Source organism: Tursiops truncatus, chromosome 6 (genome assembly GCF_011762595.2).
Source record: "Tursiops truncatus isolate mTurTru1 chromosome 6, mTurTru1.mat.Y, whole genome shotgun sequence".
NCBI classification, from domain to species: Eukaryota; Metazoa; Chordata; class Mammalia; order Artiodactyla; family Delphinidae; genus Tursiops; species Tursiops truncatus.
Genome location: NC_047039.1, coordinates 30,068,533 through 30,084,305, shown reverse-complemented (window position 1 = coordinate 30,084,305; position 15,773 = coordinate 30,068,533). Strand labels below are relative to the sequence as shown.

General features: G+C 43.4%; 1 protein-coding gene across 18 annotated transcripts in view; it reads left to right on the top strand.

Moving 5' to 3' along the window:
- AOPEP (aminopeptidase O (putative)) overlaps positions 1–15,773 on the top strand; it is a 372,968-nt gene that overhangs the window by 88,789 nt on the left and 268,406 nt on the right. For all 18 annotated transcript variants that reach the window (XR_012332455.1, XR_012332454.1, XR_012332452.1 and 15 more), the window contains exon 5: positions 6,362–6,607. Coding sequence is in view for 13 of the 18 variants with exons in the window: in XM_033857859.2 (XP_033713750.1) it covers positions 6,362–6,607 (246 nt within the window). In the remaining 5 variants the exon portion in view is untranslated. The remainder of the gene's footprint in view (positions 1–6,361; positions 6,608–15,773) is intronic.

Here is a 15,773-nt window from a genome sequence, read left to right as displayed (position 1 = left end):
TGTTCATAACCCTACTGAGTTACAATGCCCAGATTCACATCTGGGCTTGACCCCCTAGACAGGTGATTCAGAATCTTGCCTGGGGACTTTTAAAAACTCTATGTCACATCCACACCTCACCTGGAGTCTGATGTACCTTCCCACCTGGAGAGTCAGCACCATGACTGAGCCACGGTTGTTGATTGGAACCTGTCATGTTGGAATAGAAAGCAGAAGTTGAGAGCATTGCCTTTGAGGCCGAAGGTGCCATTTCTACTGATTGGATATGTCTCTGGGCAAGCCATACTTCCCTTCTCTGTAGAATAAAGACTTTGTTCGGGGTTCTCAGATTCTTTGTGGTGAAGAAGCACTGTGCTCTTCATCTACACCCTCAGGACTCATTGACTCTTAGGGGAGGTGTGCATTGAAAAATGTGTGCCTTAGGAAGAGAGGCAAAAGCAAAGATAGAAATTTGTTATTTTGTCCTTCTAGCCATATTCCCAGAGACACGAGGTCGGGGAGTGGGCAGCAGCCATTTCTCGTGTGTGCTCTTTGCTGCCCAGAAGTAACTGCAATGGCTTTTCACTCTTCTTGCACCCATAATTGTGATGGGAGCAGGATATGGACAGATTGAGTGGGGATTCTGGGAAGAGATGGTATCTGAAATTCCTAATGGGGTTTAGGGGAAGGGGTAAATCTGTTTCCTGTGTTGTCCTCCTGAGTCAGAACCAATTGAGAAACAGACAGAAGGAGAGCAAAATAAAGGGTTTTTTTGGTTGACAGAAGCTGGGCGGAGGGAGTGTTCAGGTGCACAGTTTCAGTGGGCTTTCTAGTACTTCATTGCCAAATTAGACAAACTTACCCACCCACCCAGTGACCCACTCAGCTGGACCTCTGCCAGCCTCCACAGATGCACACAGACTGCCCAACAGCCAAAAGTAATCCCTCTGTGGGCAAGCGGATTAAACAAGAGAAAGCCCAGAGTGGCAAGCCAGTCTGATCAGCTGTGGAGAGAGGTCAAGAGTACCACTCCGGGGAAACATGTCCTTGTATGGAAACAAGGGCCTGCAGAATGGAGTCCCTCCCGCACGCCCTTCCACGTCTGACATGCTATGACTAAGTTTTCCCTCCGTTCATCAAAAATGTACTGCTGATAAATTAGTAGCTTACATTTGCTTAATCCTTCCCTGGCTGCGTGCTTCATGTGTGCTGTCTTTAGTCATCAAAGGGTGGCTTTGTGTTTTTATCCATTAAATCTTTGGCTCCATGCTAAGTTTGCCAACAGAGGTGCTCTGAAGTGCCAACCGCAGTGGTGTTTTTGGTTATGTTCACATCTGGTCCCCTTGGCTCCCCCCCCAGTACCCCCCCCCGCCCCGCTGCCCTTTTCTACTTCAAACCTTCCTAAGACCGCCAGTTCAATTCATGTAAATGTAACGTATGCAGGGGCCTTATATACCACAGGCTTGCGTTTGACTGAAGTGTTCATCTGGGTCCCAGAAATTTGACCAAAGTATTGGTCACTGAACTTTTGATCACTGTTCATGTGGCCTAAATTACCGGAAGAACATTCTCTCTTCCAGCTCCAGTTCCACACGTGCTCTAGCCCATTCTGGGTGAGCAAATACATTAGTTAACAGGCACTTAGGTAAACTTTTGAAAGTTTATCAACTTTCTTTGGCTGCAGTATAACCTTCTCCAGCCACAGGGGAATCTTTGTGTTATGTTTAACCTCTCAAAAGGCCTTTGTTAAAGCATTGTCTTCACTTGGGGGCCATACAGTTTAAGCACGACACGGAAACTTGGATGAAGTTCAGAGGACTCAGGAAAAATGATTGAAAGCATGGAAAGCAGGCAACCCAAAGAAGAAAAGTCTTTGAGGTTGTTCATTCTAAAGAAGGGAAGACTTGGTAGGGGAAGAGGTCTTCTTTAGAGTTGTAAAGGCGATGAAAAATTCCCTTGTGGACCTTGGAGGATAAATGCTGTTTCTCTCTCTTTGAGAGTCTGGAAAAGAAGGAATAATATATATATAACATATTATACATATATATAAATCATAGGAAAAAATGCCAATTTCCAGTACACCCTTCACAATGAGAGAAGCCTTTCCATATCTTTCTGGCTTGGTTTGAGCTCTCCAGCCCTTGCTCCCTCAAGGTATTTCGGCTTTCCGTCTCTTACTGCACCCATCTCAATTTGCTTTGCAATGTACTGAATGCTCTGAGAAAATGCATCCAGCTTCCAGACACTACTACATCACTGTATATATCGACATCATTGTCAACAATTCATTGGGGGCTGGTGCTGGGATTTTGAACACTCGTGATTTTTACGGTAAGCAAACATCTAATCCGCTTGCTGAAATATGTTAATAAATTGTGTAAACTGTGTCACTGTACCTTTCAGAATTTAAAATTTTTTCTCCCAAGAGAAAAAGCTCCTCAAAGATAGGGTTGGAGGGCTTCCCTGGTGGCGCAGTGGTTGAGAGTCCACCTGCTGATGCAGGGGACGCGGGTTCGTGCCCCGGTCCGGGAGGATCCCACATGCCGCGGAGCGGCTGGGCCCGTGAGCCATGGCCACTGAGCCTGCGCGTCCGGAGCCTGTGCTCCGCAACGAGAGAGGGCACAGCAGTGAGAGGCCCGCGTACTGCAAAAAAAATTTAAAAAAAGATAGGGTTGGAGATTTATTCATACATGTGTACACAGCAGCATCCTCTGAGGTGCCTTGAATAGAGCAAGGATGCTGGAAATATTTACTAAATTGTCAGGTTGAACCGAGGAAGGAGTTTTTGAGTAAAGGCTATGCATTCCCAAGGGAGACTTTTCCAGCCATTCCTTTTGAACCTATGACAGGGAAACGTTTGTGTCAAGTGGTTCTAGTTCAGAACCTTCTTGAAACAAGAGGATGGCTGAAGGAGAACTTCCTGACAGTTTTCAATCTTGGGATTATGAGTAAAACACGGTCACTCTTGCTCCTTGGAAGGACCTCTTATAAAATAATTTCAGCCTAGAAATTGTATGAGAGGGAACCAGTGACCAGGTTCCCATCATTTACTAGCCTAACATATATTTCACCAGTTCTTCCCACTCTTGCCCATTAATGGGCAATAACTACAAAAAGGAGCAGGAAGGGCTTCCCTGGTGGCGCAGTGGTTGAGAGTCCGCCTGCCGATGCAGGGGACACGGGTTTGTGCCCCGGTCCGGGAAGATCCCACATGCCACGGAGCGGCTGGGCCCGTGAACCATGGCCGCTGAGCCTGCGCGTCCGGAGCCTGTGCTCCGCAACGGGAGAGGCCACAACAGTGAGAGGCCACAAGAGTGAGAGGCCTGCGTACTGCAAAAAAAAAAAAAAAAAAAAAAGAGGAGCAGGAAGCCAGAGAACCACATACCAGCTGAGCTCAGCTTCGAAAAAAATCCAGGGTCCCAGTTAACTCAAGAAGCATCATGGGGCTTCCCTGGTGGCGCAGTGGTTGAGAGTCCGCCTGCCGATGCACGGGACGCGGGTTCGTGCCCCGGTCCGGGAAGATCCCACATGCCGCGGAGCCGCAGGGCCCGTGAGCCATGGCCGCTGAGCCTGCGCGTCCGGAGCCTGTGCTCCGCAACGGGAGAGGCCACAGCAGTGAGAGGACCACGTACCGCAAAAAAAAAAAAAAAAAAAAAAAAAAGAAGCATCATGAAGTATGTAGAGAAGGAGGGTCAGCAGTGAGGAGCTTATGATGATTCACAATGTAATGAAAAGAATAGTTCTTACTCTTTAGGAATGTTGTGTGGATTAATTGGGATAATGTACATAAAGTGTTCAGAACAGTGCTTGGCACACAGTAAATCTTCAGTAGCAGTTGTGGTAGGAGTTATTGTTTATTCTTATTATAGTTAGTATTACAGATTATTAATTAACAATCGAATATTATTAATAATCTGTACTGTTAATATATTGACTCTGGTTACAAGTCTGGGCACAAGGAAGAGGTATTTACAAATGCTTGATTTGTTGGTATTGAGAGTATATTGGAGCGGGCACATACACAGAGATTAATAACTGAAGGTTAGTGTGAAAGGAAGGTACAGCACCTTTGAGTTAATACTGGTTCTGTGGAAGACTATTCTTGACTCTATGCAAGTACAGTGTTGCCTCACTGCTTCAGGAACATGGCTGTTGTATGAAGAGGGGCTTCTGTGGTGGGTTGTCATGGAATCACAGAGCCAGAAGAAATCTTAGAAACCATTTTAGGTTTTCTGTTTGTTTGGTTTTAATTAAAGCATAATTAACATACAACAGAATGCATGGATCTTAAGTGTTTGGCTTGATGAGCTTTTGATGATTGTATGTACCCTAAACCAGACAGAGAACCTTCCATCACCCCCGTGAGTTCCCTCACACCCCCTTCCAATCAATTCCTCCCCTCCCCGCAGCAGCCACTTTTGTGAGACCATGTTAAGAGATGAGGAAAAAAGAGGCCCCAGATACTGAGTTGCTTGCCTCAGGTCACAGCTAGCCAGTCTGAGAACAGACTCTGAAGCCTAGGTTTCCTGATCCCCACGTTAGGAACACACGTGTGGCTTCCCAGATGCCATTTCCCTTTTTATTGGGAGCCTTAATGGTCTCACATAGCTTGATTATAGCTAGATTGCCTTAAAGTCCTGCATGTTCTCCCAGGCTTTGATTATGAAAAATGGTGCTGATTCACACAACCGGAATGACCTTCATTACCCTGGCTAATGCCATTCCTGTCCAGAGACAATTTAACTCACCTTTTCATTTGAGCGAAGTGGCTTTTCTGGGTGTACCTTTGACTACCCCAAACTATTCTCTAACCTTTGGTTGAATTGATGCACCAGCACAGTACTTGTCATTAGGTGGACAGTTGCAGCCTTTTCAGTTAGATGTTTACCAATAGGCACCTATACTCACTCTCTGTAAGGCAAGGTTATCAATCCAGGGGCTTTGGCTAGCGTTCAATGTCAATAATGATATTCTTCCTGTCACTTTATCCTGGCAGAAGTTTTTATGGGTCTCCACCCATTTCTCTTACCCTAAACTGTTGTGAAATGTCATCAGTGCTGGAAGCTGTGTTCTATGTCCCAGGCTGGTGGAGAGCAAGGCTTATCTCCATAGCTGTGTGGATCTCCTTGGGCAGTGCTGGCCTTGGATGGGTGAAAGGCACTTCAGAAACGTGGAGAGGAATTATTGTTGCAGTCTGCCCTTATTGGGATGTGCCAGAATTTTCAGGTTTTTCAGTATTCAGTATGAATCTAATAAGCTCCTATGGTTAGAATTATAATTTGTAAATTTAAATTAGAGAGGCTTTCCATTCTGTTTGAATAAAGGATGTGTTAACCGGTGGAAAAATAGAGTTTCCTTTGATGTTGGTTTCTTTGGGTAGATAAGTTCTCTTGAGGCCTCTGAGTCAGGTTCTAGGAATTCTTTTTCAGCTCCACCTTTGACAGAATAACTGGCAGTGGTCAGATGGTATGGGCTGGGCTCTGGTCTGTTTCCTTAAAAGGTTGATTCAGTTAAATTTGTATTGAAAGTGGATTGGGGGAAATACTGTATCAAAGTGCCTCTGTATTCCTTAACAGCACAACTTTTGATGGCCTTTGTAAAGAACAGCTAGGTTACTTTTCAGTAAAATGGATTGTATTCTTTTGAAAAGCTTTGTCATTTGGTTCGCATGATACATCACTGGGTCTGTATCTTTTTTTTTTTTTTTTTTTTTAATGCGGGCCTCTCCCTGTTGTGGCCTCTCCCTTTGCAGAGCACAGGCTCTGGACGCTCAGGCTCAGCGGCCATGGCTACGGGCCCAGCCGCTCCGCGGCATGTGGGATCTTCCCGGACCGGGGCTCAAACCCGTGTCCCCTGCATCGGCAGGCGGACTCTCAACAACTGCGCCACCAGGGAAGCCCGAGTCTGTATCTTTTATTGTAGAACATTTCAGAGTGAGATCTTTAACTTGGTGGCACTGTCCCTTCCTTTCTGAGTTGCAAATTGTCCCTGAATTGGAGAAGATTTTCCCCGTAGTGACATTTGAAAGGCACGTTTCTGAGGGCAGGAAATTGCTTTTTATTTTGGTGGGGGGGTTGTTTTGTTATTTTGAATCTTGGAGGTTCCCCCTATTTATTCTAAAAGAAGATTTTACTACTTTTACTTAGCTTAGATTGAAAATAGTCGATTCAGCACATTGATAAGTATTTTGACCTGTCATTTTTCACCACTGTGCAGAAACAGACAAGCCAGGAACCAAAATGAACTGCTTTGCTTATAAGCCCATCAGAGCCACTGTCTCCCAGAAGTTGTCTGTGTCTGTGAGAGTTCCTCATCTCCATGGCAAGGGGAATAAACCTGATTTACCAATAAAACGCATCTACTTATTTCATGTTGTTCCCAGGTATGTTGGTGTTTGTGGTCACATGGAATACCCCTGCCGCTTCCAGAATGCTTCTGCCACCACCCAGGAGATAATTCCTCATCGGGTCTTCGCTCCAGTGTGCCTGAAGGGTGCCTGCCAAGAGACCCTTCTGCCGCTGATCCCTCCTTGCCTCTCAGCAGCACACTCTGTCCTGGGAACACACCCGTTCTCCAGGCTGGATGTACTCATTGTTCCTGCCAACTTTCCGAGTCTGGGGATGGCCAGGTACGTTGTTCTGTTGTGGCTCTGGGGAAGTTTTTTGACTACTTCTTGCTTTCCCTGAGCTCTGTCAGAGCAATTGTTTGATTAGGTTGGAAGGGCCATCTCACTGCTGCCTTGAGGGACGGCGTGTGTATACTCCACCATGCATGAGCCTTTGGGTGTCATGGGCTCAATTCAGTTGCCTTGAGAGTAAACACTCACATTGTTGCTGGGATTGAGAACACACTGTGCCCCCAGAATGGTGTATGTTGGATTGTGGCTAATCAGGGGCTAGTTAGCTCAGGTGGTGAGAGCATGATGCTAACGAGCCCAACGATCATAGCTCTGGACAGAGTAACACAGCTTGGTTCTAGAGCACAGGCTGCTCGCGTAATCCCGACCAGCTGTCTCATGCATTCTCACCATTGGTCACAAGGGCAACGACTTGAGAGCCCCTGTGTCAGAGAGACTGTGGATGAATCAGTGTAAATCTATCACAGCTGCTAGAAAAACAGCTCAAAGCAGATGGCTCACTAGGGAAGGTTGGGGGGGGTCACTTGTCTTGCTACTATTTTTTAATATAATAAATGTATTATTCTTACTGTCATCCCAGTTTAGTTCCTATGGAAAATCAAGACCTGAAAGTTGAACCTTTTCCTATATGTAATTTATGCCTAAAATTCATTCATTAATGCTGTTGTTCATTCAGTAATAGGTAACTGCGTTTCACTCAGTGTTTTACTTGGTTATGTACTCAGGATTTTCTTGGTTCTATTTCTGTTTGAAAATCTTAATCATTAACAGTGAATATGCTCGACTAAGGATGGGAAAAATAAGCTCATCAAAACATGTGACTTTAAGTTTTTCCCTATTAGTCAAGGAAATTCCTGCTGCCAATTAATTTCTATGCTTTTGAACAGCTGTCATTCGTGGTGTTTTCCCTGAAAGCTGCACACATTCTTAGTGAAACCCGTGAGTAGATAAGAACTGACCAGAACATTTGCTTTTGATCTTTACTATATACGTATACTTTTTAAAAGCTGGCTGGTAGTTTTAATCCTTGAGGAGGTCTGAGAAGGTCATTTAGACTGACGTGTATCCTATATTCATGAAGATAATGGGAATGTAAAAACTAGGATCATTATATATATTTGGTTATGTGCCTCATGTAATTGTCTTGGCTGTCTATATATAGAATTTGTCTTAACAAGGGGTCTTCTTTGGTCCCTTTGAAGAGACTGCTGGACTTAATTTGAGTGGAATTACTGGCAAAGGAAGGGTCGTTTGTTAAATGTGTCTGATTTGTACACCGTTTTGAGGGACCGTGTTTATTTGGGAGTTTTTAGCACTTTATGAGAGTTGCAGTTTTTCAGGGCATGTTTGCTAACAGTTCCATGTTCTGACCTGAGGGAACCAGAGGCATAGTATTTTTCATACAGAGAAACTTATTTATTTTCTATAGCTCCTTTCTGGTATCAGTCTGCCAAAACCAGAATTTGTTGACCTGTAGGCCAATCTATAAAGCTTTTCTTTTTAAGTTTGTGTGCCCAAGCTGTGTGTTTGCTTCTTTTTGAGATATTTAAATTGATTTAAACATGCCTAAATCTGTTTTTTTAACATAGTAAGCCTAAGTACCCTACGGCCAAATGGTACTGGGCACAAATGTCAAAAACTGTGATGGTGATAATAACTTAGCAGGAACAAGACTGCTTTTATGCTTAAAAACAGGAGAACCGTACATTTAAAAATTTGTGGTTGGTTGTCAAATACCATTTTTTTTCCTTCTTTTTAGACTGTAGAAATAGTCTGCCCTGGTCTAGATGTTTTCCTGGGCTTAGTTACCTCTCCCTGTATTTGAACAGTGGAGGGGGGATTGTGGTATCTTCCACTGCCAGTTGGGGGTACGGAGGCACTGTTTTTCCTAACTCTGACCTAAATTGATTCCACTTGCTTGGCTTGACTCTCTCGGGATCCCCACACCTTGAGCCACATGCAACTGAGTGAGGTTTATGACTCAGCTGGCTCCTGGGGCCCTGTTGCCTTATTTATGGTCAGATCTTTGCTTGGGGCTCTATAAAGCAAACTGAAACAAAAATGACAGTCTTGTAGGTCAATTCTGTACCCTAAAGAGGAGTAGAGAAACCCCAAGTCTAGTAGGAGCCACTCAAGAAGACGTCTAAGAGAAAAACAAATACCGTATGCTAACACATATATATGGAATCTTAAAAAAAAAAAAAATGGTACTGATGAACCTAGTGGCAGGGCAGGAATAAAGTCATAGACATAGAGAATGGACTTGAGGACACGGGCTGGGGAGGGGAAAGCTGGGGCGAAGTGAGAGTAGTGTCGACATATATACACTACCGAATGTAAAATAGTTAGCTAGTGGGAAGCAGCCGCATAGCACAGGGAGATCAGCTCGGTGCTCTGCAACCACCTAGAGGGGTGGGATAGGGAGGGTGGGAGGGAGGCTCAAGAGGGAGGGGATATGGGGACATGTGTATGCATATGGCTGATTCACTTTGGTGTACAACAGAAACTAACACAGTATTGTGAAGCAGTTATACTCCAATAAAGATCTATTAAAAAAAAAAGACATCTACTCTGAAATTTGCCATTGTCCTATTAGTTGTAATGCACTGGAGATCAAAGGATTCCTTGGTAAATTAAATGCTTCTTTCCTGAGTCCACATTTTATAAACATGTATGTAAGATCATAAATTCCATACCTCTGGATTTCTTTAGTGACTAGGTCTTAATCATAATGAATAACATTTTACATAAACTTAGTATTCTTTTTTAGTAGATGACATTAAGCAGTCCCACATGAACTAAAATGGGTGAATTGTTAATAAAAGTTTTAAAAACTTTGGGGATAATATCCATAATGATTTCACTGTATTTTACATATTACATATCATAGTTCACATGAATAACCTTAAAACTCTCTGCTCTGAGTCTGTTTTTGAGCCTGATTCTGATATTTCAGTAAAGCAAGAAAAAAACATTTGTACAATTTGAATGTATGATAATGACAAATCAATTTATAACAAAGTAAATAATAAAACGACAACTGTTTAGAATTTGGAGTGTTTTTCACTCCAAATAGCAGTAAGTAGAACATTTATCAATACTGCACTTCATGATTTTTGTCACCTTTTAATATACTAGGAACTGTTACTTATCAACCCCTCCAGGGGAGAGATACTTTCATTCTATTCTGATTTTAAGAAAAATGACTAGTTTGCCTCTAAGGCACTATTCACAGTTGCATTCCCATCCTTTTCTCATTTTGTAAATGTGGGCTTTCTGTTTTTGTTTCACGTTTCGTTTGCCTTCTATAAAGGCTGAATCTGCCATATGAGGAGCTGTGGAGTGTACATTTCTTGGATTGAGTAACATGTTATCTAAACAAAGATAAGAATGCATTTTAAATGAGTCTCTAATGTATAGAACAACTCTCTTCATGTTGGTGTAATTAGCATCCTGTCATTTTCATTGTGTCCTCTTATTTTCTCAAATGTCTCAGCCAGGCATTGACTAGTAAGCCTAATTTCCCAGGTATTGCGAAATTCATGAAAGGAGTTCGTCATCCTCCTTACACTCTTTGTTATAATAATAATAATGTTAATGGAATAATATCCTGGAATCAGATTTATGACAGTTGTCTCAAAATTAACACCTCAGTCTTACCTCTGTGTATATTTGTAATAAGTGCTTTGCTCCACCATTTGTCTTTCAGCGGTTCAAAATTACATGTCACGGGGTGTAATTAGGTTGGCAGAACTACCTTGCTGACATCGAAATACGTTCTTGTTTTTTTTCCTCCTCTATTTGAATTGGAAGAATCTTCTGCAAATCATTTCAGAGTGGTTTTATGTATAGAGCATTGAATAAAAAAGCCATGTCCTCTGTGGCTGTGCTTCTCCCCTCTACCATTCACGTGTAGTTTCACCCGAGTCCTTCTTGGAAAACTGGGGACAAAAAAAAAAAAAGGTAGCAGTGTGGTTGATGATAGGTGACCAATTCTGCTTTGATCTTTTTCCCTCTGGTTCTGTACCAGATTGTCTCGTTCGTCAGTTCATTTGTTTGTTTATTTATTCATTTATTCATTCTTAAAGTTCTATTAAGCGCATACTGTGTGCCAGGTAGGATTTAAGATGCTGAGTCTACAAGGGTGAACAAGGTTGATGAAATCTCTGTCATTACGGAACTTACATTCCAGTCAGGGGAGAAAATAGTATACATGAAAACAAACAACTGAGATGTGTGCTATGAAGAAAATATAGCCACATTAAGTGACAGAGTAACTGGGGACCAGTAGCATCGTTAGGGTGAAGAGGCAAAGGCTTCCTTAAAGAGGGACTTTTGCAGTGAGACTGAAGAACAGGAAGGAGCCAGTCTTGTGGTAATCTGGTGGGAAAGCAACTCAGGCTGAGGGAGGTTCAAGTCCAAAGGCCCCAAGGGAACCGTTGTAATGGGCTGGAGGGGCAGAAAGAAGGCCGGCATGACTAGAGGGCAATGAGCTTTTAGAATGGCTTTCCTTAGACTCATTTTGGGCACCAGGAAATGCCATGGTCCTGCAGGGCTTGGGTCACCTGAGCCACCCGTACACCCGTTTGAGGAAAGTGAGGGAGAGCCGCTAAGAAAGGGCAGAGGTTGAGCAGAGATTGATGGTTCCACGCAGTCCTGTGTATATGGAGAGAGTAGTCAGAGAGGTCAAATCGTTTCTCGGCTTTCTGGGGACCAGTGGTGCCATAGCATCTTGTGACTGACTGACTGGAGCCTGACTTGGCTTAGCATCTACTGTGCTTGAGCAGAGTTCTCCACTGAGGGGGCATCAGAGCACTTGGTACCCAGACTGGCAACTCTCCCCAGTGGCTGCTGGTTGATTCCTTGCAAGTTTTTTTTTTTAACACAACAGGTCACAAGGAGGGAGGCATTATTTATATGTTTGCTCAGCCTAATCTTTAAGGTTTTTAAAGACTGAGCAAAAATAGGACTGATGGATAAAGAACATAGAGAAATAATTAGCAATTACTGAAACATCTTCAGTGCACTTCACAGTGGAGCAAAACTATAAAGCTCCCAATTACACATGACTTGTTCTTAAAAGATTGGATTGTGCAATAAAAGGCTTCTGAATGCTTGTAAGAGTTGCTGACTGTTGCATGCCCAATTTTCTTAAGTGCCTCAATTTGCAAATAAGCGGTGTGCACATACATGCCCAAGAATGAATGTAACGAGCTCTCCTTCCACCTCCTCCTCCTGGGGTTAGACAGGGTATTGCCCCGTTTACTCTTATCTCCCAGCCAGTGTGTAATAGAATAAGCAAAACATAACGTGCTGGTACAAAGGGCCTGTTGTTTTCAGCCTTCTAATTGTGCTCCTTTCTGTTGGGGAAGGAAGCGGTCGTAAATTTTTGTCATTATCTTAAGTAGCAAGGTTTCACAGTTTTGGGAATTTTTCTTTACTTGTTCTTTGTTAGCTTCTACTTGAAGTTTTGGCTCCCCTAAACCAAAAACTGCTATACATTTCGACAACCCTCTTGTAAATGTCAGGGGCTGTGACCCCTTGATTTCAAGGCAGGATGCAACCATAGGGATTCTTTCCTTGGGGAAACTGATTTTGAGCCGGAAATTAGTGTACCTTTCGGTTCACCAAGGTTGCCAGCTCCTCTGCTCTCTCTGGTGTGCTGTGGATTTCGGGGTCTATGTGTGGGTTTAAGTTCTTTGTTATTGTTGCTGTTTGTTTCCCAGACTTTAATAAATTCTTCTTTCCGCATGGATTGTTTTAAAAAGTATTTTGAAGGAGCGCTTCTTTCCCTGTTTTCCTTTATAACTCTTTTCTGTTTTTACAAACAGGGGGTGTGAATGATAGAAAGCAGCTCATCCCTTCTTTTTTTCCTGTAAAATTTTAATCCTTTGTTTACTGGCACCCCTGCCATTGCTGGAGCAATGAGCACATAGGATACGTTGTGAGTAGCAAGGTCCACAGGTCCACACGAGGGGCCTCAGGCCCCCTCAGATGCTTCCCCTTTGTTGCTTTCTTTGTGTTTATTTCTCCACTCTGTTTTCTATTTTTCTTCTTAAGAAAATTACCTGACTTTATTTTCCTCCTATCTTATAGAGAAGGGCTTTCCCCCTCTAATGTGCTCTGGTTCTTTCATTTTTCTCTCTTGAAATAGAAACAGGTATTCATAAGGCGATGTTCTTCTGGGACTCTGGAAGCCCTTGACTGTGATTATTTGGTTAGTTTTGACAATATCAGTCTGTAGTGATTGAGACAGGAGTGAAGAGGTGTGCGTATGCTACATTCTTTACAGCGCAGGTACAGGAGAATATATGATGTCCCCAGGTCACTTAGAGCTGGGAAGTCAGAGACAGAAGTAAAAGGGCCTCATCCTGGGACGGCTGTCAGAGCCTGGGGTTCAGACTTAGGCAAGACTTATCTGTAACCCTCTCTGGGGTATATATATTTGCTTCAAGGTCCCCCTGTAGAATCATAGTGTCATGGAGTCTAGTTGAAGATCAGTGTTCACTATGGGCTCGCTTTGAGGCAACCATAGAATCTGGGTACCGGGCAAATTCCTGGATCACATGAGTATGTTGGGGCCGGATTCTCTGTATAGAGGAACAGCAGGCAGAGTGAACTCACAGCTTTTGGCTTAGCCAGAATCTTCTTCTTGCCATCAAACAGCTGTGCTGCTTGTCAGATCCCGAAGTAGCATTTTATCACCATTTTACTACGATTCCTCCCCCTCTGAAAGATTACGCTTAAGTGTTTTGTCTTCTTTGAACTGTTCTCCACACACATAGACTGAACAGTCCTACCTTCAGAGGACACTGCTGGGGCCATTCTTCAAGAGAAGTTGTCAGGCCTTTGAAAGGCCTTCCTGAAGCAATCATCCATCTACCTACATTTGTAATCTTCTCTCTCTATTAATGTCATCATAGGCCCCTAATCTTTTCCAGCCCTCGAGCCTGAGATGGCCAGTTGGCCCTACTTTTCCATCTTTCCATTGCAAAGAAAAGCCTTGTATTTTTTTCTCCTCTCAGTTATTTCTCTACAGAAGCACCATTACTGAATAGAACATACATTCCTTGGGTGAAAAAGTACCATGGAATTGAATGTGCAAAGTTGTCTGAGTTGGAATATTACCAATCTTGTGCATTCTCACTCCTTGAAGCACTTCACAGAGTGAGCGAATGCTCCTGGCTTCTGGACTGTGTTGTGTGTGCATGTGGCCATGGAGCGGTGTATGTATTTCTCTTAGGGCTAGACTCCTTTTAGGGAAAACACCAACTCCGGAAACAAGCAAGGCACAATCTATGAATAGCTCTGCTCAAGGGAACATTGCCTCTGTTGTATGACAGCCATTGTGCATCTGGAACCCACCACCGTCTGAGCCCCAGAAGCCTGTTTGCATAAAGTGGGTAAGAGATTGCCTTGTCACTTTACCCACCCCTAGAATGTAATTGGAAGGGTATCCCAGCTACTTTTCTTAAAAAGAAGCATTAACTTTAAAAGGCCAAAGATGTGAGGAAACACTCCTTTAAAAGTGTGTTACTTTTTAAAAAATTGATTAACTTGTGGGATCTGTGGGTACACTGAAAAGGTCCACTCTGATTTAACCCCAGAGTGGAGCTTGAAGAAGCTTGAAATAGAAATATTATATTTCTTGGTTAACTAACCATGCTGTTTATCGAGGTGCCTCCTCAGAGAGTCTAGACATTGTTCTGGAAAGAACAATGAGAAGAACAAAGAATGCCAAATCTGCCCTTTATGTTCCCAGTCAGCTTGCTGAAAATGATCACGTCCCCTTTTCACCATTAAAATGGAAATCTTGGAATTCCATTTCATGAGAGTGTGAATGACACTCGGGCTCCCCGGCCAAAACTTAGGTTGGCCAAGGAAGTCGGGGTGCTCTTGTGAGCCTGGAGACGCACCACCAGGCCCCTGTTCCTTAGAGGCCCGCTTGCTGAGAGATGCGGACTATGGTCGGCGGATCCTAGTTTTTGAGTTAGTCTCCCCTAAGAGGAGACCCTGAGAACCTACTCTGAGAATGAGTCCGCTGCAGTTTCTAGCTTTTATCATACATGTGCAATTAGGCAGTTGGAGAGGATGGATGGGCAAAGCCAAGGATTCGTTCAGTAGACTCATATCAGTGGACAGGTATGCTGAATGCTGATGATTCTCTGGCTCCAAGGAAATATGAAATCTTTAGCCTAAATCAGGATTTCCTACCTAGGTTCCAAGAAGACTAGTCTTGTGGAATGTTTATAACGTGGGGAAAGGAACTGTGAGTTAATTAGTTAACCCACAAAGTTAAAAGGGAGTCTTTACTGGAGGGCTTCTAAGAAAGCCTTTAATATCCTTATTATCCTGATTGAATATCCTGTCATATATGTGCCTCTCAAAGACAGGGCCATAATATGCAGGATTCCCCCAAATCTTGTGCCCAGGGATCCCCCTTTACCATGCTCATTTTCCTCTATAACTCTTTTCTGTTTTTACAAACAGGTGGGTGTGAATCCTAGAAAGCAGCTCGTACCTTCTTTTTTTCCTGTAAAATTTTAATCCTTTGTTGTGGCTGCTGGGCCGTTGTGGTCTCAAGAAAACCACCTCCTCAAAACACACTTTAGGAAGTGATTCTTGGGGAAGAAATATCTTGGAGCCCATTGCATAGCTGGCTGCGGAATCCAGCTTTCATGCTGTCGGTAGCAGTTGCGGACCTGCCGTGTGTCAGGCACTGCTCAAAGGCCTTGCTTTACAGCAGTGAAGAAGATGGGGTCACCATTTAGTGCAGGAGGTCCCACACTTTTCTGACTATATATCAATTTTTGAACAATCACCCCTTCCACATATTTATATTTATTTATTAGTTGTATACATTTAGTACGGTGTTAATATATTAGGTATATTATAAAATACACACAAAAATGGAAACTTAAAAGTTTCCATAAGAAGAAAACAATTATGAAAGGAAGTTCTAACATTTCTCCCTGCACATCATTGGGTTGGCTAGTGCCCTAGGGTCTCTGAAGCTACCTGGGTCCCACCACGGAGACTCTGATTCAGTGGGTTTGAGGTGCCGTCTTGGCACCTGGTGTGTTAACACTTCTGCCCAGGTGATTCTGCTGCAGGTGTTATTTTGTGGGGACTGTGAGGGCGTCTCTGGACAGGGAAG